This window comes from Heterodontus francisci, chromosome 16, assembly GCF_036365525.1.
Source record: "Heterodontus francisci isolate sHetFra1 chromosome 16, sHetFra1.hap1, whole genome shotgun sequence".
Classification (NCBI taxonomy): domain Eukaryota; kingdom Metazoa; phylum Chordata; class Chondrichthyes; order Heterodontiformes; family Heterodontidae; genus Heterodontus; species Heterodontus francisci.
Window position 1 is genome coordinate 43956085 of NC_090386.1, and position 25491 is coordinate 43981575.

At 43.3% G+C, this 25491-nt stretch overlaps 1 protein-coding gene across 1 annotated transcript in view; it reads left to right on the plus strand.

Moving 5' to 3' along the window:
* cbln4 (cerebellin 4 precursor) overlaps positions 1-23558 on the plus strand; it is a 144854-nt gene extending 121296 nt beyond the window's left edge. The window contains exon 3 of the mRNA XM_068048787.1: positions 23361-23558. Coding sequence (XP_067904888.1) covers positions 23361-23558 — 198 coding nt within the window. The remainder of the gene's footprint in view (positions 1-23360) is intronic.
* The last annotated feature ends 1933 nt before the right edge of the window (positions 23559-25491 follow it).

Consider the following 25491-nt stretch of genomic DNA (forward strand, 5'->3'; position numbering starts at 1 on the left):
GAAGGGCCGGAGAGTTTAACAAAAATTGTACATTGGCAAATAAGGTCATTGCACGGAATAGAGGTTTAAAAAAATGAATTGAAGTTCCTTTATCTGAATCCACGAAGCATCTGTAATACAAATAGAGGTAAATGATCTAGATCTAATTGCCATTACCGAGACATGGTTACAAGGAGATCAAGGTTGGGAAATAAATATTCCAGGGTACACAATATTTCAGACAGATAGAATAGCAAAGGAGGAGGGGTAGCCCTGATAGTAAAGGATGGCATAAGGACATTAATAAGAAGGGATCTGGCCTCAAGATCATGAAGTAGAATCAGTTTGGGTAGAAATTAGGAATAGCAGGAGTCAGAAAACATTGGTGGGAATAATTTACAGGCCTCCTAACTATAATGAACAGAACATTAAACGGGAAATTATTGGAACATGTAAAAAAGGTAATGTATTAATTGTGGGGAACTTTGTGGGGAGCGTTTCAGCTATGAAGAGAGACTAAACAGGCTTGGGTTGTTTTCCTCAGAGCAGAGAAGGCCGAGGGGGGACCTGATTGAGGTATACAGAATTATGAGGGGCATTGATAGATGAGATAGGAAGAAACTTTTTCCCTTAGCGGAGGGGTCAATAACCAGGGGGCATAGATTTAAGGTAAGGGGCAGGAGGTTTAGAGGAACGCACTGCCTGAAAAGGTGGTAGAGGCAGGAACCCTCACAACATGAAAGACGTATTTAGATGAGCACTTGAAATGCCATAACATACAAGACTACAGGCCAAGTGCTAGAAAATGGGATTAGAATAGTTAGGTGCTTGATAGCCGGCACAGACACGATGGGCGAAGGGCCTTTTTCTGTGCTGTATGACTCTATGACTCTAATCTGCATATATACTGGGTCAATCAAATTGGCAACAGAGGTCGAGAAGATGAATTTGTAGAATGGTTTCGTGACAGTTTCTTGGAGCAATATGTTGTAGAACTAACTAGGGATAAAGCTATCTTAGATCTCGTATTGTGTAATGAAGCAGGGTTATTAAGCAATGTCATAGTAAAAGATCCACTGGGAAATAGTGATCATAATACCATTGAATTTCATGTTAAGCTTGAAAGTGACACATTTCAACCACAAACACGAATCTTAAACTTAAAGCCAATTATGAAGGTATAAGGGGAGAACTGGCGACAGGGACACAGTCTCAGGGTAAGGGGTCAATCATTCAGGACTGAGAGGAGGAGAAATTACTTCACTCAAAGGGTTGTGAATCTTTGGAATTCTCTACCCCAGAGGGTTGTGGATGCTCCATCATTGAATACATTTAAGGCTGGGATAGATAGATTTTTGGTCTTGCAGGGAATCAAGGGATATGGGGAGGGGGCAGGAAAGTGAAATTGAAGCCCAAGATCAGCCATGATTGTATTGAATAGTGGAGCAGGCTCAGTGGGCCATATGGTCTACTTCTGTTCCTATTTCTTGTGTTCTGGTGACCTGGATGCAGTGCTGCAAGAAGTTCAATGGCCTCACATGAATGGTCAATGTCAGTGAATGCATCTTCAATGTCATATCCCACCAACTACACCAGTACCCTCAGACACTTCTCCATTTACCACACCCCCATCTGTCACCTACCAACAACCTTTATGAATCATGACTCATACCGAACATTCATATGCTCCACTGTATCCTCACACACATAGCACTTCTGAAAACCTCTCACCCATATCTCACAGCTGGTACAGACTCCCAATTATTCAGACAAGACAGCTACAACACCCAAACACATTGCATGACGCTCACTGACACACTTCTGTCTCTCCTACAGGACAATGCGGCACTCAACTGGATGCAGCAGGAGTTAACTGAAGGGTACAGGTCCACCTGCATGTCCCAACCTCCATGGAGGATACAGTGCTGTCTTTTATTGGTCAGCTGTGGAGCTAAAACCATCAAAGATGATGGTATTGTTAAACTTAAACCTTCTCACATGCCACCTCCCTATCATCCCACATTTCCCTCCAATATAAGGTCAGAAGTGGGGATGTTTGCTGATGATTGCACAGTGTTCAGTACCATTTGCAACTCCTCAGATAATGAAACAGTTTGTGACTATGTGCCGGAAGACCTGGACAACATGCAGTCTTGGGCTGATAAGTGGCAAGTGACATTCGCGCCACACAAGTGTCGGGCAATGATCTAACCATCTAATGATCTAACCAAAGATAATCTAACCATCTCCCCTTGATGTTCAGAGGCATTATCATCACTGAATCCCCCACCATCAACATATGGGGGTCACCATTAACCAGAAGCTTAACTGGACCAGCTATGTAAATACTGTTGCTACAAGAGCAGATCAGAGGCTGGGAATTCTGCAATGAGTAACTCACCTCCTGACTCCCCAAAGCCTGTCCACCATCAGCAAGGCGCAAGTCAGTATTGTGATGGAATACTCTCCACCTGTCTGGATGAGTGCAGCTCCACCAACATTCAAGAAGCTCGACATCATCCAGGACAAAGCAGCCCAATTGATGGGAACCCCATCCACCACCTTAAACATTAACTCCCTCCATCACTGATGCGCAGTAGCAGCAGTATATGCCATCTACAAGATCTATTGCAGAAACTCGCCAAGCTTCGTCCAAACCCGCGACTTCTACCATCTAGAAGAATAAGGGCAGCAGACTCATGGGAACACCACCACCTTCAAGTTCCCCTCCAAGCCACACTTGACTTGGAAATACAGCACTGCTCCTTCACTGTCGCTGGGTCAAAATCCTGGAACCCCGTTCCAAACAGCACTGTGGGTGTACCTACACCACATGGACTGCAGCAGTTCAAGAAAGCGGCTCACCCCCACCTGCTCAAAGGCAGTTCATGATGGGCAATAAATGCTGGCTTTGTCACCGAGGCTCTCATCCCACAAATGAATGGAAAGAAAACACTTTCTTCTGATTTACAAGCTGCAGATGGGGTAAGCATGGCCCTCTTATTTTCCTCCCTCCCTGCACCACAACTTTGCCTTTGTGCCTTTTTCCTTTCAGATACCCATGAAGTGCAACCAGGCAATGGGGGAACAGCAAGAACATAATAGGCTGGATTTTGACTTAGGCAGATGGGAATTCGCCACCAATGTAAAAGTCAGTGGCGAACCCACTTCCGCCTAGCCTGGGGATCCGTCCCGCATTTTACGGGTCCCCGGGCTTTAATTGTCCTGAGGTGGGACTTCCACCCACTTGAGGGAGCAAGTCCCGCCTCAATGAGCTGCCGGCCAATCAGCGGTGGCTACTGCTGGGACTGCAGCCCAGTCGTGCCATGGAGCTAAGAGGGAAGGTAAGTTGGGCATGCCTCACCATTGAGATCGGTCATGCCATGGTGAGGCTAGAGTGGTCATTTGGGGGAGGGGGGGTGCACCTTGGGTCCTGGGGGTGGGTTGGGAGGTGGGGGTGGCCCTCAATCAGGTACTCTGTGCCCAACTACCAAGTGGCCACTTAAGGGCTTTGATTGGCCTTGGGCGGGTGGGCCGATTTGACCCCCCGCCCTCACCGCCCGACCGCCGTAAAGTTGACCAGTGCCGGAAGTGGGGTGGGAAGGCCTCCCAGGGCATCCTGCTCAATTGTACACGCCCCCATCTTCCCCCATGCCACTATTCGACCTGCTGGAGCAGTGAAAAATTCAACCCAATGACGTTGAAGACGCAAAGACGTGCTGTCACTTGCTTTCACACTCATAGCTACCAGCTCAGATACCCATACTGCATGCAATTTAGAGATTAGAGGTGGGATCTGTACATGGTGAGATACCAGCATAAGTGGGCTGCAGCCCGGGCAGGGTAAAGGGTAGTGCAGGTGCCAGTTCGCCAATGGGCGAGGTTGGCATGAGTTCTGCTGTGGAGGACTCAGATGTGCACTTGGATGGGGCAACTTATAGCAGAAGTAGTATACACAGTGAAATGCTTGGAGAATTGGGAAGCCTGCCAGAAAGCCTGTGTGCAATGTTAAGGAGCATGGAGAAGTCGAGCACCAACTTGGTCTAGGGCTTTGTGCAGAACTTATCCTTTTTAGCGTGGGTGTGGTGGCCAACTGTGTTCACCCACTTGTGGACCTAACCATGATGCATTGTCTGATGGCTGAGTCACAGCTTCCATTGCAGCACAAGCAGCAGCCACCCAATGCCTGTGTGTTGCAGTGGAAGTTCAGACTACTGTCATGCAAGCTCATCATAGCTGTGGATTACAGTGTGAAAAGGGGCTTGCAAGGTGTCACAGCAGACCAGCAACCTGTCCTTCAGGATTTTTGAGGAACTGATCCGGGGGATTGGCAGTAACTCCATGGAGTACATACCTCCTGTCCTCTCTCAGGAAGACAGAATTCTTCTTCACACTCCTGCCACTTCGCCAGTGTCCTTGCTGTGCCCCATCAGACTGCTGCTGACCATTCCGAGGTGGTGCAATCCACAGCTGGGTCTTCTAAGCTCAGAGCTGCTCTAGGTCGCCCTCCAAAGCCATCTGCTGTCTTCTCCACTGAAAGTCAACAGCTTCAGTGTAGTGAAGAAAAATGGTCTAAATCTTTCATATGGACTGTTTTGAGTTTGTGCCCTTCTCAACTCATCAAAATACGAATTAATTATGCACGTGGATAATATTTTTTGGCATTTTGCTAGCATCTATGGCCTTTTGGCTATGGATTACTATTTATGGAGCAAGCAGTAAGCAGGGCCATTTTCATCCTTGGCTATGATCTCTTTGATGGAACAATACCACAGAAGGCACAGAGCTGCATGGGTTGGCAATTTTCTTCAGGCAAGTTTTGGAATCAATCACCTTCAAAGTCTTTTGACCAGAAGTACCTCTCGATGAGACTAACCCTAAGCTATAGTAAATTTTGTTTCTTTATTCTCATTTTGTGCATTAATCTTGTCAAATCAATATCTGTGTCCTTTATCTGGTTACATTCAATGTATTTTCTGAGCTGACTTGCATCTTTGCTGTATGTAGCTTTGGAAGAATGAAATTGAAACTGATGATTTGCTGAAGGTGATGACAAAGTCAGAAATGCCTAACTTTTATTTGTACGATTGAGTAAATGGCACTTGTGGAGTCTTCAGTGTCTATATTCTTGAAAGTAATGATCTCGAGCATCTACTGTTGTGTATTGTAGGATTTCCTATGGTATATTTTCAGTAACAAAAAAAAAGAGCAGGTGGAATATGCAATTTGTGATTAATTTTAATTTCAAATGGGAAACAAAATGTGTATCATTTTCTAATTGTACAGCAGTGGTGCAGGAAAACAGAAGAATACACAATGCTTGAGATAACTGAACTAGAAAATGGTTTGAAAAATAAATTAAACTTTGCAATGATACATCAATGGCTGCACACATACTTTACTGTATGCAAAGTGTGGACAAAAAGCCAGATGCATTGCTTCAACTGCAGTAAATTTAAAAATGAGGATGGTTCATAATAAACCAAGGTAAGCATGAAAATTATGATGAAAATGAGTTTTCCACAGTACAGATGCCAAGCAGAAGGATAAATACTTACTGACGGTGACAGTTCCGTTCCCAAAATAATAAGACAGGATCACTTGTAAATCCTGACCAGCCAACATTCAACATTATAAATTAAGATATATAATTTTATTCTATGATTGTGTAAGTGCAGGTCCCTTTGAATTTAATACTGAATCAAACATCCTGACTTGACATATGCATTATTGATGGATTTTGGAACCTAACATTAAAGGATACAGTTCAATTGTGTTTGTTGTTGATATCAGTTCTGCTGAAATCATCCTTAATAATTAGAACTGAAATTCATCTTGGAATAACTTGATTCAACATCAACATTCCAGATCCTAACTAGTTCATGAACAATGTAATAGTGCAACTAAACTTGCAGTAATATATATCTGCTATTTACTTTCAAAGTCATGAACTCTACTGCAACAATACAACAAGATACATTCATGGATTAATTGTTTTTCTAAATGTTTTGCTCTATATTTGAAGTAAAATACAAATTACTTTCAGCAACACAACTTCCAGCAGATGCAAAACCAAGCTCAGCACACCACAGCTGTCCTTTTCTGTCCCAGAAAGAACAATTTGACACAGCAAATAAAAAGCCAGATATGCTTTGTGTGAATTAGTTATATTTAATCGTCCATCTTTGCTCTTCTCAGCTTCATGGAACTGTGTTTATTATTGATAGATGAGATTAGAAATGATATAACTGCATTAGAAATAAAGAGAAGAAATATTAAACAAACTAATTAAACTCAAAATGGATAAAATGCCTGGTCTGGACAGATTGTATCTGTGCATTTTAAAAGAATCTATGAAAGAGATAGCAGAGGCACTATTATACATACTTAATAATTTGTTAGAATAAAATGTACTGCCAGAGGACTGATGAATAGCTAACATTACATCTATATTTAAGAAGGGAGATAGAACATGCCTAAGGAACTATAAATCATAACATTGTACCAATATTTAAGAAGGGAGATAGAATATGCCCAAGGAACTATAAATAAAAACAGAAAAAGCTGGAAATGTTCAACAAGTTAGGCAGCATCTGTGCAGAGCCAAACAGAGTTAATGATTCAGGTTGGTGAACTTTTGTCAGAGCTGGCCAAAGTTGGAGAAGTAACAGGTTTTATTAAGTACAGAGGCGGGAATAGGGATGGGGATGGGGGCGGAGGAGGATAGAACAAAAGGGAAGATCTGTGATAAGGTGAAAGGCAGGAGAGATCAAATGACAAAAGAGATGATGATGCAAAGCAAAAGGGGATGGTAATGAGACAAGGAAAGAAACAAAAGATGGGTCCAGAGGAGATGTAAATGGGAAAGCAGAATCATTACAAACAGCTGCCATCCAAAAATAAAACTTAAAAAAAAAGGGGATAAAGGTTATGATCTGAATTTGTTGAACTCAGTGTTGAGTCTGAAAGACTGCAAAGTGTCTAATCAAAAGATGAGGTGCTTTTCCTTGAGTTTTAGTTGAGCTTTGTTAGAACATTATAGGAGACCAAGGACAGAGAGGTGAAAGTGGGAGTGGAATGGAGAATTAAAATGACAAGCGACTGGAAACTCAGGGTCACACTTGCAAACTGAATGGAGATGTTCTGCAAAGCAGTCACCCAATCTGCATTTAGTCTCTCTATTGTAGAGAAGACCACATCGTGAACAGAAAACTATAGAGCAGTCAGCTTAATAATTGTAGTGTAAAAATAATGGAAACCTTACTAAAGGAGAAAGTAGAAAAACATATAGAAACCAAAACTATAATAGTGAATCATCAGCATGGATTTCAAAAGCAAAATTCTTGCTTGACCAACCTGACAGAATTCTTCTACGAGGTAACAGAAAAGAGAGAGAGAGAGAGTAGATAAGGGTAATGCTGTAGATGAAATATATCTAGATTTTCAAAAGGCTTTTGCTAAGGTATCACATAATAGACTAATGAATAAGGTCAGAGAATACAGAGTCAGGAGACAAGTAGCAGAATGGAAAGCTATCTGGCTGCAAGACTGGAAGCAGAAAGTAGGGCTAAAGGGTAGCTATTCAGATTGGCAGAAGGTAGGAAGTGGAGTTTCACAAGGACCATTGCTGGGACCATTGTTGTTCACAATTTATATTAATGATTTAGACTTTGGAATCCAAAACATAGGGCCAGATTTGAGGTTGTGGGTCAGGATCCCGATGTCGAGGGTCAAATGGGGATCACAATCCTGGAACTCCCTCCCTAATAGCACTGTTGGTGTACCTGTACCAGATGAACTGCAGTGGTTCAAAAAGGCAGCTCACTAACACCTTTTTGGGCAATTAGGGATAGGCAACAAATGTTGGCCTTGCCAGAGATGCCCACATCCCATGTAACAAACAAAAAAAACAAACCCACACTGTGTGTGGAACTGTAATGCCGCAGTGATTTTCCACAAACTGGCCAATTCATGGCCCTCCAACATTGAAGAAGCAGCAGTCTGCCTTTTGTGTGAGAGAGAGCGAATGCCTCAAGATGGAGGCACCCTCTCTCCAACTTTTTAAAATTTTAAATAAAAAATAGACTCAGCAGCTGGGCCACCACCATTGTGGAGGGGGAGCCCACCCACAGGGCAGTCTGAGGCTGTAGCTGTGGCCAGGCAGGCGGAGGGGGTCTCAAAGCCTGCCTGGAGGACTGGACTCCGGTCTGCCACCAAGAGACTGCGTTCAGGCAGCTGGCCAAGTTGCCGATGCTCTGGAGGCCCCTGAGGCCGACTGGAAAATTCCAGTCATTGTTTTCGGTCCCTGCCCCAAACTCAGTTCCCTAGCCACTGACTCCATCCCTCTCCTTGGCATCAGTCTGATATTAAACCAGTCTGTTCATAACCTTGGTGTCAAATTTGACCCCAAGCTGAGCTTCCGACGTCACATTCAGGGCATCACTAAGACTGCCTATTTACACCTCTAATATTGCCTGACTTTGCCCCTGTCTCAGCTCATCTGCTGCTGAAACCCTCATTCATGCCTTTGTTATCTCTAGACTTGACTTTTCCAATGCACTCCTGGTGGGTCTCCCACATTCTGCTCTCTCCTTTAAACTTGAGGCCATCCAAAACTCTGCTGCCCCTGTCTTTACTCGCACCAAGTCCCGTTCACCTTTCACCCCTGTGCTCACTGACCTACATTGGCTCTTGGTCAAGCAACTCTTGACTTTAAAATTCTTATCCTTGTTTTCAAATCTTTCCATGACTTCGCCCCTGCCTATCTCTGTAATCTCCTCCAGCCCCACAGCCCACCAAGATATCTGTGTTCCTCTAATTCTGGCCTCTTGAGCATTCCTGATTTTAATTACTCCACCATTGGTTGCTGCATCTTCAGTTGCCTAGGCCCCAAGCTCTGGAATACCCTCCTTATTCCTCTCCACCTCTCTACCTCATTTCCTCCTTTAAGAAATGCCAAGCTTTTGGTCATCTGACCTAACATCTCCTTTTGTGGCTTGGCGTCATATTTTGTTTCATAATGATCCTGTGAAGTGCTTTGGGACGTTCTAGTACATCAAAGGTGCTATATAAATTCAGTTGCTGTTATTCTGGGGGATAGAATTGAAAAATAAAAAAGTTATGCTAAACTCATATCAACCCTTGGTTAGACCACACTTGGAGTATATGTACAATTCTAGTTGCCACAATATAAACAGGGTATGGACACACTGGACAGGGTGCAAAAAAGATTTACAAGAATGATACCAGAAATGTGAGGTTATACCTATCAGGAAAGGATGAACAATTTTGGTGTCTTTTCTCTTGAAAAGAGAAGGCTGAGGAGTGACCTAATAGAGGTCTTTAAAATTCTGAAAGGTTTTGATAGATTAGAGGCACTTGTGGGGAAAAGCAAACATAGTGGCCATCATTATAAGATAGTCACCAAGAAATCAAATAGGGAATTCCAAAGAAACTTCTGAAAGTGGTGAGAATGCAGAGCTTGCTACCACAGGAAGGGGTTGACGTGAATAATACCGATGCATTTAATGGGAAGCTAGATCAGCATATGAGGAAGAAGGTAATAGAGGGTTGTGCTGATAGTTAGATGAGGAAGAATGGGAGGAGGCTCAAGTGGAGTATAAATGCCCACATGCACTGGTTGGGCAGAATAGCCTGTTTCTGTGCTGTATATTCTATGTAATTCTATGAAATTAGGAAAGTGAACTAATTCTCTCTGTCTTTTCTTCCCCGTGCCAACTCCACATACTCCTATGCCACTTTCTAGTTAATCTTAGGGCCCATAGTAAACAGTTTATTAGAATTCAATTTATTAACTCCCTTAGAGCATCTCAAATGCTTCAATAAGATCCCTTTGTCATCTTGTATCATTAAAGTATCCCATTTCTTCCCACAATTATAACTGTGATGAATAGGTCTGCATCAGCTGATAATGGTTGCTGTTTAGGATTGAAAAATCCTACCTTGCCATACTACGAAACAAACTAAATCTTTAGTGAGAATTTGCCAATAGTTAAGCTGGCATTCAGCTATATATTTAAGGTGCACAGCAGTGATGTGCAGAATTTTTAAATTATAACTTTCATTAACTTCAGTAATATATTTGCACCTGTACCATCCTTACTCTACATAATATTTTGCAGGAAAGATATTTAAATTGAGAAAACTATGGCTGTGATTTTACAGTAGTAATGACAGGGAAACTGTCAGCATTCACCATCATTAATCCTCTGAAACTGACAGGAACCTCTGGAGTCTGCACATGTGCAATTAAATGCTGGAATCCAGTGATTCCATGTTTCTCCATAGGGTGTGCTGTTGAAGTCCTCTAACACTGCAATCAATTAGAAATTACTGAACTGGTGAGAACTTGTCCTTGTATTGATCTTGCTGTAAAAACCCTTGAAAATGTTACAACTTGTTGAAAATGAGGTGTAGCTAGGTTTTTAATACTTGTGCTAAGTTCATAATTACTGCTGAAGAAACTCTCTCATCCTGAAAAACTAATTTTACATTTGTGGAATGTCAAATTTCTCCATTGTAATAAAAAAAAATTCCAAATGTGTTTAATGAAAAAAAAAATGATTATCATATTTCAGCTTTTACTTTTATCCTATGTGTATGTCCCCGTAATTTATTTTGGTCCATGTAAAATTTAAAGTGATGGATAATCAGTGCTTTTAACTTCTTGGTTTGCTGTCTATGAGAACACTTCAATGTGATTGGCTGCTTACCCTGCTTTATGATATCACTGTTGCTGGACACCTGGAGAACCCCTTGATCTGCTGGCAGGCTCAAACTAACATTGGAAGAGGGAACCCATGTCAGAGATCGCTAGATCTTTGTATCCAACTTTTTTCAAGGCCAGCTGCAAGTCCTGGCCTTATCTTTAACATGAGTGATCGAGTAATAGAAATTAAATCAGTGGACTGATATTATTGATATTGATATAAATTGATTGTCACATTTTGGGATATTTTCATGTGAGTTACAGGGTTCTGGGTTCAAGTCCCACTCCAGCATTTGAGCACAAAAATCTAGGCTGACACTCCAGTGCAGTACAGAGTGAGCCCTGCACCTTCGAAGGTTCTGTCTTTCGGACAAGCTGTTAAATCAAGGCCCCATCGGTCTGCACAGGTGGATGTAAAAGATCCCATGCCACAATTTTGAAGAAGGGCAAGGTAATTATTGCTGGTGTCCAGGCCAATATTTATCCCTCGATGAACATCACAAAAACAGATTCTCTGGTCATTAACACATTGCTGTTTGTAGGACTTTACTGTGTGCAAATTGACTGCCACGTTTCCTACATTACAACAGTAACTACACCTCAAAAAGTATTTAATTGGCAGTAAAGCGCTTTGGGACATCCGGTGGTCATGAAAAATGTTATATAAATGCAAGTCCGCCTTTCTTTTCCTTTTATTATTTTACAGAAAGGGATTGAAAAAGGGTTACATTTAAATGTTCTGTTTTTTAAACAAAGTGTATTCACATACATTTTAAAAAACACTGATACAAAAGGTAAGAAAAATGCTAAGGAGCTATGCATTCACCAAGGGGGTGGCACAGTGGTGCAGCAGTTAACACCGCAGCCTCACAGCTCCAGTGACCCGAGTTTAGTTCTGGGTACTGCCTGTGTGGAGTTTGCAAGTTCTTCCTGTGACCATGCGGGTTTCCTCCCACATGCCAAAGACTTGGGGGCTGATAGGTTAATTGGTCATTGTTAAAAAAAAAAATTGCCCCTAGTGTAGGTAGGAAAATGGTGGGGATGTGAGAGTGGGAAATGGGATTAATGTAGGATTAGTATAAATGGGTGGTTGTTGGTTGGCATGGACTCGGTGGGCAAAAGGACCTGTTTTGGTGCTGTATCTCTCTATGACTCTAAGACTAAAAGCAACAAAAAAAGTTCTTAGCTTGTCTTTGATAATTGATAAATACCTGACACCCTTTTTCTGATCCTAGGCAGAGTTGTTTGGCATTGACACTCCTGTCTGATTGTGAGCATGGGGAGATACATTTTATTAAAGTGCAGTATTTGTCATTATAAAGATCAGATTGCTGCTAAGCAGGATTCGTACAGTATTATGAACACATTTCTTAGATTTATTAAATGGTAAATCTAGAGGAGAAAATTATTAAAGTGTAATTTATTACCTCAGAATATCAGTTACTTATTTAAATAATGTCAAAACTTTCTGACATTGCTGTCTTGCTGAATTGTTGCTCATCTGACACCTTAATGGACATAGACTTTTCAATATAAAGGGGGAGAGTAATTGATTAAAATACATTGTAACAAGTAAGCAGGAACCCTTAATGGAGACTATGAAGATTAAATATGAAGCCCTCTATGCAATAGGGGAAACTATTAATATTTGAGTATACAGAAGAAATATGAACCAAAATAAATAAAATCCTTGCAACTTAAAAGACTAAGAATAAATGTAAATGTCAAAGTCCAATAAATGTACATAATCTAGAAATAGTCCAATATTCGGTGCGTTGGAATAAATGCCAAGACATGACTGAGGAAGCATATATTATATACTCTCTTGTTTTTATCTTTGATGTGCAGGACAGTGGTGATAAGAATTTACCATTTGAGTTTTATTGATCATTTTAAGCAGTTGTGGTTATGGTAATATTGAGCTGTTTTGATCTTGTTTGACACAAAGTAACCCTCAGCATTGGACTCAGAAGAACGTTACAGCATTTTCATTTTTCATTTGCCTTTTGAAGAGCTGAAAATAATTAAGGACTGATTTTTTTGCAACTGTAATGAATTGTGAATTAATTGGGAGTTCAGATGAGAGTCAATGAAGTCATTGTGTCCCTGTGAGGAAACAATTATTATTGCCCTCTGTACTCCCTTACATCTTGGTTCCAGCTGTAATGTTCGCCATTTGTGCTACTAATTACTCCCTATCTTTGATGGAAGATATTTCATGAGTTTAGTTTACAAGTGTGAATGTTTGTGATGGGCAGAATTGAATCGTGGAATCCTCACAATTGAAGCAAATCCAGTTATCCAGCCTATACTGCATTATTCTATTCATCCTAAATCCTTTCATTCTGTTGCATATGTTTTTAAAAGGTAATATAATTATTTTAAATAATAGTAACAATGGGCTAGATTTTCGTTACGGAGGTGGGAAACTGGAACTGGGTTTAGTTTTGGGTCAGAAGCATCTGGTGGGAAACTGATTCAGATGCAGATTTTCAAATGGGTTAGCCCTTAATTGGTAGGAAGACGGGCTTCCTTAGAGCCAGTGGGGCCAGGAATGGAGTTGGATCAGATGAAATGTGGGGCTTATGTAGACTCCCCATGGCAGCCATCACTGAGGCTGTTTGTTGTCGTAAAGCGAGAAATCTGCATTTTGCACCAAAACCTTTCACTGCACCAAAGGGAAATGTGATGCCACAGGGGAGCTTGAAGCCTGTTACTAGGGGCAGGGTAGACCCTTGCTTCATCGACACCCACCTGGATCTAATGCTGGAGGGCCGTGAGGGAGAGGAGGGAGGACCTCTTAAGGGTGGCAGAAGGAGGCTACCTCCTCGTGCACAGAGGTACCTCTCTGTTAACTGTTATCCCCTTCTGCTTTCTCTTCCTCCTCCTCTGTTACCTCCTGCTCCTGCCCCAATGAGCTGTGTCCTTCCAAGGCCTCACTGCCCTCAAAGTCCACATCTCTCTGGAGGGCCATGTTATGGAAAGCACAGCAGACCACCACAATGTCAGAGACCCTTGCAGAACAGTACTGGAAGGTGCCAGCCAACCTGTTCAGACACCAGAAATGCTTCAGAAGCTCGATGGCCTACTGAATGGTTGGGCTGCTGACCAGGTGGCATTGGTTGTTTGGTTTTTGTGCCTCTGGGGCTTCCATAGAGGGGTCAGTATCCATCTCTTCAAGGGATTTCCCACACGCTTTGGGGGTTGGTGTGAAGTAGTGAGGCAGCCTGGACTGGCAGAAAATGAAGGAGTCATGTCAGCTGCCAGGAAAGCAAGTGCACACATGGAAGAAGCTCTTAAGGTCACGGACCAGTTGGATATTCAGGGAGTGGAACCCCTTCCTGTTTGTGGATTTCACTGGCTGGTTGCTGGGTGCCTTAATTGCCACATGGGCACAATCGATGATGCCCTGCACCTGGGGGAATCCAGTGATGGAGGTGAAACCTAATGCCCTCTGTGTCTGTGCAGGCCCACCTGTATCCAAGTGGATGTAATCCCCTGCTCTCCAGAAATGGCATCCGTGACCTGCCTGATGAGCTGTCAATTATGAAATGCCACCTCGGTCTGCAGCTGATCCTTGAAATGACCTGGTTGCATAGAAATTCAGTGTGATGGAGAACTTGACAGCTGCAGGTAATGGACTGTCATGGGGGCCATGAGACCTCAGGTCATTGTGGATCAGAGCACACAAGTCCAAGACCATCTAGCTGGATAGGCATGGCCCCCTACAGCACTGATGCTCTGTTACTTGCAGGTAGCTCACTCTTGGGCAGTAGACCCGATTTCTAGGGTAGTGCCTTCTTCCTCTTGCAGCCCCCCCCCACTGTGCTCCTCTGTTCTCCTGCTGTGCAGGAGCTTACATCTGCTGAAGTTCATCTTGGCTGCTCTGCCCAATGTCAAATCCTCTCAGCTGGGCATTATGGGTTCACCAGGCCTTCCCCTGCCAACCCTAGCTGCCCAAGTGATGCCAACGGCCTCATGTCCCTCTCCAGATTCCTACCACTTACTATTGAGAAAAGCAAGTCTCACAGCTCCAGCAATGGCCACTCTGTGGCACTTTTGGAGCAGCTGTGCTTTATTTTATGCCTCTGTATTATTTTACTCCACCCTTCCAGTAGCCCTCATAGCCCCCCACAGTAGTCACGACTTGTACACCCTGCCGTGTTCCAGATATGGCGTTTTCCATGTTCCGTTATTTTGAAGATTATAAACTGCTGCTGACAAGACTGTTAATGAGCTCCTCAATAAGCCCAACAGACACTTAATTGGAGGCGTGCGGGGTTGCCGTTCCCTCCCTCCTGGCATCCCTTTAAAAATGGATTCATGTTCTGGAGGCGGCGGGCCCCACTTCTGATCTCAGAGAACATGATCTTTAAATCCCACTTGCACACAATCCCACTCCCACTCCCAGTGGGCTTAAAAAATCCAGCCCAATGGTTCTCATGGTGGTGAGGCTTCAGGATTTCTTATGTTGGTGTTCCTTAGATCTTGTAATGTAATTGCATGGAGGAATGGTTAGTTGACTCTGTTCAGCAGTAGGCGCGTGAATGTTAATGAATGGAGATAGTTAGCACATGTGGAGGTGCCTGATACCAGGGTGACTTTTTGAAAAAATTGAGAGTGCTAATTTACTCGGTGTTCTTTAGGACCATTAGTTATTTTGTGTTTTTTGCATTTTATGGAATGACAGTTAATGAGATAGAGGGGTCGATTTTCATATGTAGCAAATCAAGCGTAGAAATCAGTAGTGGAAGGTCCAAACATTTTTGATTGTCAGCTTGCATATTAGTCGTGTTGACTGGCAGCTTACCACTTTAGAGGGCAAGATGTCCGATGTGACTAATGTCTATTTAAAGTGAGCTTGCGCCTCTTAAAGTGAAGTGCGTGTTAAATTCAAACAAATTGGTGCAATTTTTGTAACTTGCTGTGATAGATGTCTCTTACAAGAACTCCCAGGCTCAATGTTGAAAAAGTGAAAGACTTGATGGAGCAAGCACAGGTGACAGGTCCTCTTCTTCACAAATGGTATAAGGAGACTTAGATCAATGCATCATTAGGTCAAGGAAGGGTATGATTTAGAATGTCGTTACGACCAGGTGAGAAAGGTGTTTAGGGGTCCCTCTCAGTCTTCACCTGGTCTTACCGTAACAGGGTTTAATTTTAAACACACTGGCAGAATTTCTACGCCACCCCAGCGAGCCGGTTGGTGGCAATGGGGGTGGCGAAAATTGAGCGGGAGGCTCCGGGAGGCCTTTCCAACCCACTCCCACTCCAGCCAACTTTACGGAGGTTAGGGGTGGGGGGAGGGGTGGAGAAATGGTTTGCCCGCCCTAGGCCAATCAAGGCCCTTAAGTGGTCACTTAAAGGCCACTTAAGGGCCTTCGTCTGCCTCCACAGGTATTTTACCCGTGGCGAAAGTGCGTGCTGGGGACGTGAAAGGCTGCCCAGTGAGAGCTGCCGGCTTTTCCGTGCCCCGGTGGAGTACCCTGACAATTGGGCACAGGGTGCCCCCACCTCCCAAACCACCTCCAGGACTCAAGATGCCTCCTTCCCCCACCCTTGCCTCGCCAGGCCGCAACCGATGTGCCCAGCAAGGCACACCTTACTCACCTCTCTCCTGGCTCCATGTCCTCGGGCCGGGCTGCAGTCCCAGCAGTGGCCACCTCTCCCAGCAGCTCAATGAGGTGGGACGTCCTCCCTCAAATGGATGGAAGTCCCGCCCCTGAACAGTACCAGGTTGGATGCGGGCTCGCCACCGACTTTTACGTCCACCTAAGGTAAAATTCCGGCCACCGTGTTTTTAGCTCCCCCTTGGTGATTCCTTGTTCACTGCTTTCCAATTATAAGGCAAAGAAACCAGCACAAAAGGTTTTCTTAGGTTTAAAGAAGAGAAGTTGAAATTTATTAAACTTGAACATAAACTCAAATTCGGTTGACGCCTATGGATACATGATGCATCCAAGCTAGCATGCATGCGCAATACAGACATGCAAATAGAGACAGAAAAGAGCAGAAGGAAAATAGAGTCATAGAGTTTTGCAGCACAGAAACAGGCCCATCGTATCTGTGCCGGCCATCAAGCACCTAAGTATTCTAATCCCATTTTCCAGCACTTGGCCCGTAGCCTTGTATGCTATGGCGTTTCAAGTGCTCATCTAAATACTTCTTAAATGTTGTGAGGGTTCCTGCCTCTACCACCTCTTCAGGTAGTGGAAATATTTGAGGCACTATCTGAAGAGTTTTTGTTATGGTTCTTCGAGTTCACTGTAGAGTCCTTGATTGTAGGTAGATCTTGCTTTTCATTGGGGCCCAGTATTCTTAAACCTTGCTCGCTGTAGGAGACTTTTCTCTCTTGGGGTTTATGTGTCTTCAGTGGATTCAGAGGCTTGTGAGAAAGAGATGGGAGCAGACTGGAGAGCGGTCTTCTCAGTCCAGGGGCAAACAGTCTTTCTGAGTTCAAACTATCTGTGGCTAGTCCAGAAGAAAACCCTGGAACAGCCAGTTAGCCATGTGACCAGCTGGTCTAACCAGTCCTGGCTCTTGTGGATTGTATCCTCCTTAGCAGGCCCTGGAATGCGCTTCCTCACCTTCGATATCTGTTAGTAGATAAATTTTTTTTCCAGCCACAAGTCATTTCCTCGCTCCAACAGCAGTTAAAAATCAATGGTCATGACAAAACCAATGTGCCACATTCTTGGCAGTGGGTGCCTGCATGACAATGTCAACAGCAGAAACATCATCCTAAAGCCATGGGTACCAATCTGGAAGAAGTTCAGTGATCTTATGGAGACAGCAAAAGTAAGAATGACATCTTACTACCTCTTTTTCTCAGGATCAAACCATGCCATGGCACTTCCATTCACTTCCTGCTGCACAAGCTACTCCTCCAATCACAATGAGACATTGCACTAAATCTCCTTTTCACTCTAATTGTCCACTCACCTGCTGCACTTAGAACTGGCACAAATAGCATTCTGCTTTTACATGGTAAAAATTGGAAAGCATTTCACTCTTCCAACTGTTTTCACATTGGAGCTACTTTCTTTCACATTACTACCTCTCTGTCTTGCTGAGAACATGCTGCTTATCCCTCTTAACATGAACACTGTATGTAGCCACCTCAAACATGTATAAGAGCCACAACTAATTTACTTCCAGGGCAGAATTTTATTCTTTCCCCTGTGGCGGGTTTGGAGGTGGGCAGAGCATAAAATCAGGTGAGATGGTGGTGGTGGGGGTGGAGGGTGGGGGGTGTTTGCCACCACCATCCTGCCTCTGATGAAATTTAGTCCAAGGCGGGTAGGCCTGTGGACGGCCTTCCTGCTTCGCCGCAAATTGAGGCCCTTAACTGGGTAATTAACCCCCAATTAAGGGCCTCTTCCCGCCACAGTTGCAATTACCTGTGCAGCAGGCAGCCATGTTGCCACACAGGAAGCACAGTTGGAAAAGCTTCCTGGCTCCAGGGGGAGGGACGGGATGGGGGATGTCCCTCATTCAAAAGCACTTAGTGCCTGAACGAGATACCTGGCATCGGGAAGAGGGAGGGGGGGCTCACTGAGGGTCACTCCCCTGCCCTAGATGCTGACCTCCCTCCCCCCACCTGCGACACCCACCCATGACACCCCACTGCCCTGACCTACTTGAGGCCTGACTCCAGCAATGCTCCTCAGCCTCCAGGATGATCACCTCCAGTAGCAGCCACAGTATCAGCGGTGGCGTTGATGTTGCTGGTGTCTGACTGGCAGCTCTCCAAGGGTGGGACTTCCAGTGATGGGGTCCTAAATCCTATGGAAGGCTCGCCTTTGTCCACTTAAGTGCGTTATTGGCAGTAAGTTCGGTGGGCCTTCTGGAAGAGAGGCAATGCCTCTGTGTTGATTTCCCCTGACATTGAGACCCCCGCTGCCAGTATAAAATTCCCCCACCCTAGTCTTCCTGCAGAACAAGCTCCCAACACAAAGGAGAGGATTAGAAGAGGGAGAAAGCCTATTTGCAACACCTCACTTGGAAGAGGATACCTTGAACATCATTGAGACAGGCAACAGAAGCTTTGGAGATAGACCAACTTTTTCTCTTTTCTGAAGACATCATACACAGAACTAATATGGCAATCTGGTACTGCAGTTGCCACTTATCTGCTATTGTGAATTTATCCATTGCTTGCTAACGTTGTGCCTCTTCCCTTTTTCGCAAGTCCATCCCATGACTCAGATCCTGCTACACAAGACATGGAGGAGGCTCACCATTGCGAAGGTACACCACCACTTGCTCCATTAGCAGCAGCACTGAAATTAGTTCCCCAATTGGGATAGAGAGTGAGTTAGAGAAATTTTCACATGGTTAATCATTTAGCACTGCCAAGCTGGAGCTGGTGAGAGTGGACAGGACAGACCAGGAGACAACTGACTGAAGGCAAGTTTGGATCCTAGCTTTGCTGAAGAGGACAGGGTTACAGACCTCAGCAGCCCAGCCTTTTAAAAAATGACTGTATATGGGCACAGTACTAGACTCCTGCCTAAGAGCTACCACACCATGTTGGAAAGTAATGTCCACTTCCAGCTTGTGTGCTGTTCCAGTGCAAAATATCAACACTCTGCAATGTTTTGTGTGGTCACCTCTGTGGATGCTGCAGTTGGGCCTCTGTCCAGCTGTTTACGTCTCCAGTACTAATATCTTGGATAGAAGCACAAACTGGTGTCTGAGCTCCACCATCTTCATCGGCTTCGAAACGTTGGGGGCACACATCAATGGGACCTTCTTGATGTCACTGATCTTTTGCAGCCTGTTCACTTTCTGATCAGTCGGAGTGCTGAGCAGCAGCCTTATGGAAGTAGCAGTGGCACAATGGAAGTGACACATATTAACCTTGCTCATACTGGCAGCTGCCATTCTGTCACAATTCCCTCAAACATTGTCACTTATGGTGCCAGAAAACAAGGTAGGCCATTCCTCAACACTGCACTGATGCATCAGCCTAGACCCCTTGAGCAGGATAAGGCAGTCTGCAAGTGGCCATCCTCCATCTTGGACTGTCTGCAGAGCCAGGTGTTCCTCCCTCAAGCTACTACACCTGTTGTTGCTGCTGCTGCTCCTCTTCCTTCTCTTGCTGCAGCTGGTATGGGATGACAATATCACTTCTATCCTTCAGTGAAACGAGCACCCTTCCGTGCTAATGATTGAAATGGCAGTACATGACGCAAGACATAAAAGCACAATTTCCACCAGAAAATGCTCTCAGTAAAACTCCTTCAAGGCTCCAAATAAATACCAATGATCTAACTATTTGCAGGTGAATACCACTTTAAATACCCTCAAAAATGACCATTTCCAACCTGTACCACCTGGGTGGGTCCGCACTGAGTGTTCATCTTGCTAAAATTATATTTATTTTATAGGAGCCTGCTTTGCATACATTGCTGATGCTCCCACCTCTTTCAGTCACACTGGCTGCTGGTGTCCAGGTGTTAACAAAAATGGCAGTGGGTGGATCAGTAGCAGGAACAGGATGGTAAGTTCTGCGCTCCAATTTTTGTAGTGCTGCTGCTGATCTCTGCCCATAAACAGGGTCAAAAACTGGATCCATTGAATTTCCAAAGACGCCATGAGATTTGGATTTCTAGTAATCAATCAGTAACTTTCACAGTGCATGGATAAATTATAGAGAGGGCATTGCATAAAAACTGTGTCAGTGTGATTTGTGTATATTATTTTTAACTTCACTATCACATTGTAATGACTGTGGAAATAACATTCATTGGTTCTATAATAAATGGTCTTTTATCATTTCTGCTAAGGAAAGTCATCTTTGATTGCCACACTTTCCATCATCCTCTTGACATTAATTTACATGGACTGGCAAACAAAATATCTTATTGACGAACCTGTATTTTTCTATCATATTTAATGAGGCATCATATTTCCAAGGGTGCAGTAATCTATTGACGTAAACTTTTTAGAAGAATTCTGCCATAACTCACAAGTGCCAACTCATAAGTGATTTATTAATTAATCCCTTTGCAGTTAGATATTGCACTGCAGAGGCTTCTTTTTACACAATGAAAGCTAATATCTTGAACTATTATTCATTTATCTGAGACACGGGGCGGGGGGGGGGATGGAATTTCCCAGGCAATAGGAAGTGGATTTGTATATGTGTGGGGAGTTAAATCCTCTGAAATTAACATCAGGTCAGGATTCCAACATCATTCCGCAGTCTTCTTGGTTTCTGTGGGACAGGGTTGATGGAAAGCGGGCAACCCCCTTGGATCTGTTAGGTAAGCAATTAAGGTACTTAAGTAGCCAATTAAGAACTGTTTTAGCTCACAATTCTGGATTTCCCAGCCAGGGGAGCTATTTCCTGACCTGTCAGCAACTCACCAGGGTCACCAAGATTGCATAGTGAGAAGAGCTTCTTCAGTGAAACTGAGAGAGCTTTGATCAGTGAAATTCAAGATGTCCAGCCATGGCCAGTTGAGAAGCTGCTGTTCAAAGCGTTTCTTCTCTCAGAGAGTGCTTTCACTGCTTGACAGCTGATTGCCAACTTCTTGGAAGGCACTTCACCAGTCTAATACTTCACTCACCTTCAGCTGCACTCCCCTGCTGCCAGCCTTCACCAAGGCATTGGAGCAGCTTATGCAGCTCCACCTCCACCTCTGCTCAGCGTCAAGAGCAGAGGCCGCACCACATCAACAGTTCTAGCGCAGCAAGAGGAACACCAGCAGCAGCAACAGCTGCCTTCTCCTGAATCGCATACCCCTCCACAGGGCAAAGGGGATGGACAGCGAGATCCAGCTGGAAGCAGGCGAGCTCCCTACCACAGGGTACGCAGGCAAAGGATCAGATTTCTTGACATCTTTGAGCATCAGTACCTCAGGAGGTTCAGGCTTTCACAGCAGGCTGTTGTTGACATCTGTAGCCTCTATTGGAGCTGGTGGATGTGCATTGCCAAAAGGGCACCTTTCACTGAATGGCCTCCCGCCCTGCCCAACCCCTCCACCTGGTTCTCTGCCTCTTTGTGCTCTTCTCCTAGAAGGAGAAAAAGCAGAGAGGTGTAAGTGTTCATAATGGCTTGTGTGGAGAGGAGGAAAGGATAGCATCTGTGGAGGAGGTCGGTGAGGCATGGGTGCGAGAGGGCACTAGGCTAAGGGTAAGTGTGAGTGTTCACTGTTCAGATGGGGATGTGAGTTTCCTGCAGAGAGAGGAATGAGTAGATCTGCAAAGTGCATTGTCCTGAGGAGTGCTGTACAGGAGAATGCTGGGAAAGTTAGAGTGTGGGGCTTGGCACCTGAAAGAGTTATGCCACTCACCTGTCATTCCCTCTTGAGATTCAGAATTCTCTTGGTACATTGTGTCCAGGTTGGAGGAGTACACTTCTGCTGTTGACTTCCTTTGTCACTTCCATCTATGTCTACTTGGTTGGAGAGGCTGTCCTCTTCCTCTTATCCTTGGGAGAGCTCACCCCACTGTAGCCCCTCAGATCTCTCAATAGGACCTCCATGTAGGAGTGACAGACCCAGAGAGCTGCCTTCCCAAGTCTCCTCTGCATTCCTGTTGTTGTTGTAACCTCAAATATCCAACTACTAGTAAGCCCTTGTAACTCATGTCATGGTCCTTTGAATTAGAAATCCTTCCTTTGACAGAATGGATGCATCACCGCCCCACTACCTTCCCTGATTGGTTGGGGGACCCGAAAGCAGGATGATAATACCGTGGTTCTGGGAAAGAGCCTCGGCAGAGCCCATTCCTTTACCATTCCTGTTCCTGACCCAAAAGAGTCCTGCCATTTTACTAGGGAGTAAGTCCACAAAATTCCACCCATAAAATCAGTCTCCTTTTCCATGGTAAGTGAAGTGATTTTGGATTGGATGGGTGATGTCATTGCTCACATTACCCAGCGCCACTTGAATAAGATTAGTGGATTTTAATGATTCAGATATATGTTGGCCTCTCACAGTTTAAGCCAATACAACCAGTGGAAATCAAGCAACGCCTGCAATAAAATGCTTGAGCAGATAACATTCTTCAGGATGTGCTCCTAGAAAATATTTCACCAAGAGAACATCACAGTGCATTATATGATTCATGATTCCATGAAAGTGGTAACATTTTGACCTTGCATTACCAGTTTAACATGGTAGCCAGATACACTGTGCCACTATGTTGTACAACAAATTGTCGTGTTTAAACTGGCACTCATTCTTTAGCACTGGTTTAACAATAATTAATATCTCTAAACAACTGGAAATAGAAAGGAAGAAGGAACCATTAAAACACCATTTAACGATAAAAAAGTTTTATGATGTCATGGGTTTCAGTTGAGCCTAATATATTGTAATGACCTGATGTGCATCTGACCATTAAAATTAAGGTGAGTTGGTTACAGAACTTTTTGAAATGAAAGGTTTTTCCACTAAATATTGACAAGTATATTTAGCTCACTATCTGATTATTCCTATTGGAACATTCATGTTTGCACATGTGGGTTGGGAATAGGATCTGGCTCAGATGGAGTTTTAGCCACTTGAATTGGGGACTTGTGAAATGTATGGAGCTTCATAGCAACTAGTTATATCCTTTGGCTGTGCCTTGCTTGCAGCAATGATTGTTTTTATCAATTTTTAGTCTATTATAACAACTGTTTCTTTTTTAATCATAGGTCAATCTTATGCTTAATGGTAAACCAGTAATTTCTGCTTTTGCTGGAGACAAGGACGTGACTCGTGAAGCTGCCACTAATGGAGTCTTGCTCTATTTAGACAAAGAAGACAAGGCATACCTGAAACTGGAGAAAGGTAACCTGGTTGGCGGATGGCAATATTCAACATTTTCTGGCTTCTTAGTTTTCCCTCTGTAAATCCCAACAAATTATCTTTGAATCCACATGCATAAGTTTCTTGATATAAACCAGTTGTCCTACATGTTGTTTTTGAGGATCATTTAAAAGTCGTGGATCATTGTCCCAAGTATTAATCTGGACTATACCTGGTCTTACAAAGCAAACACTCTCGGTGGATGTGAATTGTCTGTTATTTTTTGAACTGCGTTAAAGACCTCTGGAGGGAAAGGAAAGTTTTCAACCTCTTATCTGTTCTACGCAAAGTGAGACAGGACTTAACGTGGAAAGTTGTAATCTAAAGGAGAACACCCTAACTGCAGTTAACGATAAGATGGAACGGTTTGCCTGCAACATTAGTGACAAATTGTCTGGACTCAGTACATCTGTGTACATTCACAAATAAGTTTTTCCTTTAACAAGCCTGTCAATGAGGTCAAATGCATTTAGCAATGGCTTAAAGTTTAGTTCCCTAAATTAATATGTCATACTGAGGAGAGAAAAATCATACTAATTTACTATAAATGTATAGTGGATTTGGGATACAGTATGTTCGTTACCATCCTTCATATGCTTACATTGCCTTAAAATACATAGATATAGATGTACAACTCTACTGTCATTATGTATTTTTAATATTGAAAACTGGATGTTGCATTAGGTTTTCAATGCACTTTACCTGTGTATTCTCTTCTTTCGTAATCTTGCTTTATCAATCTTGTTAAAGTTATAAGGGAAGGAAGCTGTTGAACTGTGTTCTTTGCGTGCTGGTGGTGATGTCATGTTGCCTTCAGGACACCGTATTATCAAAGTTGATTTCATACCAATATACCTGGAGGCTGGTGTCATTCTGGAAAGTAGCCACAGATGGTGGCATTGTTTCTGACACCTGCATGAGCTCTTGGAACAGCGACGCACCAAGTTAACACTTGGGAGTGTGATGAAGCTGTCCCAAATCTGTTGATTGTTGCACCACTTTTCAGTTCATAATCCATCGCCCATTGAGAACCAAGAGGTGTGACCCAATTCTTATTAAAGCTTATAATGGTTGTGTTTAGATTCAGTAATGTATTTTATCTGCTATCAATTTTACATGGGTGTTTTAATTTTATTTTATTATCTATGCCTCAATGAGCTGTCCGAAATTGAAATTCATGGCATGGGCTTGGAATTTATATATGGACCATTATAATCATGAGGATTCAACCAATACCAAGCTGACTTTACTGGGGAGTTGAATTCAAAAATTTCAGTGCATCATCCACCTAATATAACTTCCAACCTGGTCCTTTTCCAACTGAATGAACATAAAACAAGATATAACTGTGTTCAACATGTTTTATATAGTTTTGCACCTGCTAATCTAACAGAGATGAGTTCATTGATATCTTATACCAAGAATGAGCCATACTGCATAATTTTATCATTCCTAAACATTGAACCGCACTCTGATGCAAAAATAACAGCAATGCATATTGGAGTTTTGAAATATGATTATTTCATTAATGTCTTTGACATAAATGCATTCATTCTATCATATATCATTTGTATTCTAAAGTTGTGGTTGATCCCTTTGCAGTTGATAGTTTTATGTTTACAAGAAGGTTCTGTGTCTGAGCATATTGTAGGCAATCCAGCAGATCCAATAGCAGCAGACCTACTGATGACTCAATTTGTTAACCACTGGAATTGCAGACTTGAGTCCAAGATGGTGAAATTCTAAAAGCTTGCCACATTTTGCTGGCTACTAAGGCTAATGAGAGAATTAAATTCATACTAGGCACTGGTTTTGTCTTATCGAATATGATAAAACAAAATTGCTCTAGCTCACATGACATTGCATCATAAAGTGGTCTGTGAAATACCTTTACTTAAATATGAGAGGCCTGGCAATATTCCATAGTGGCATTTTAGTTAAACCATTTTTCTAAACATGTCTATTCAGAGCTGTACT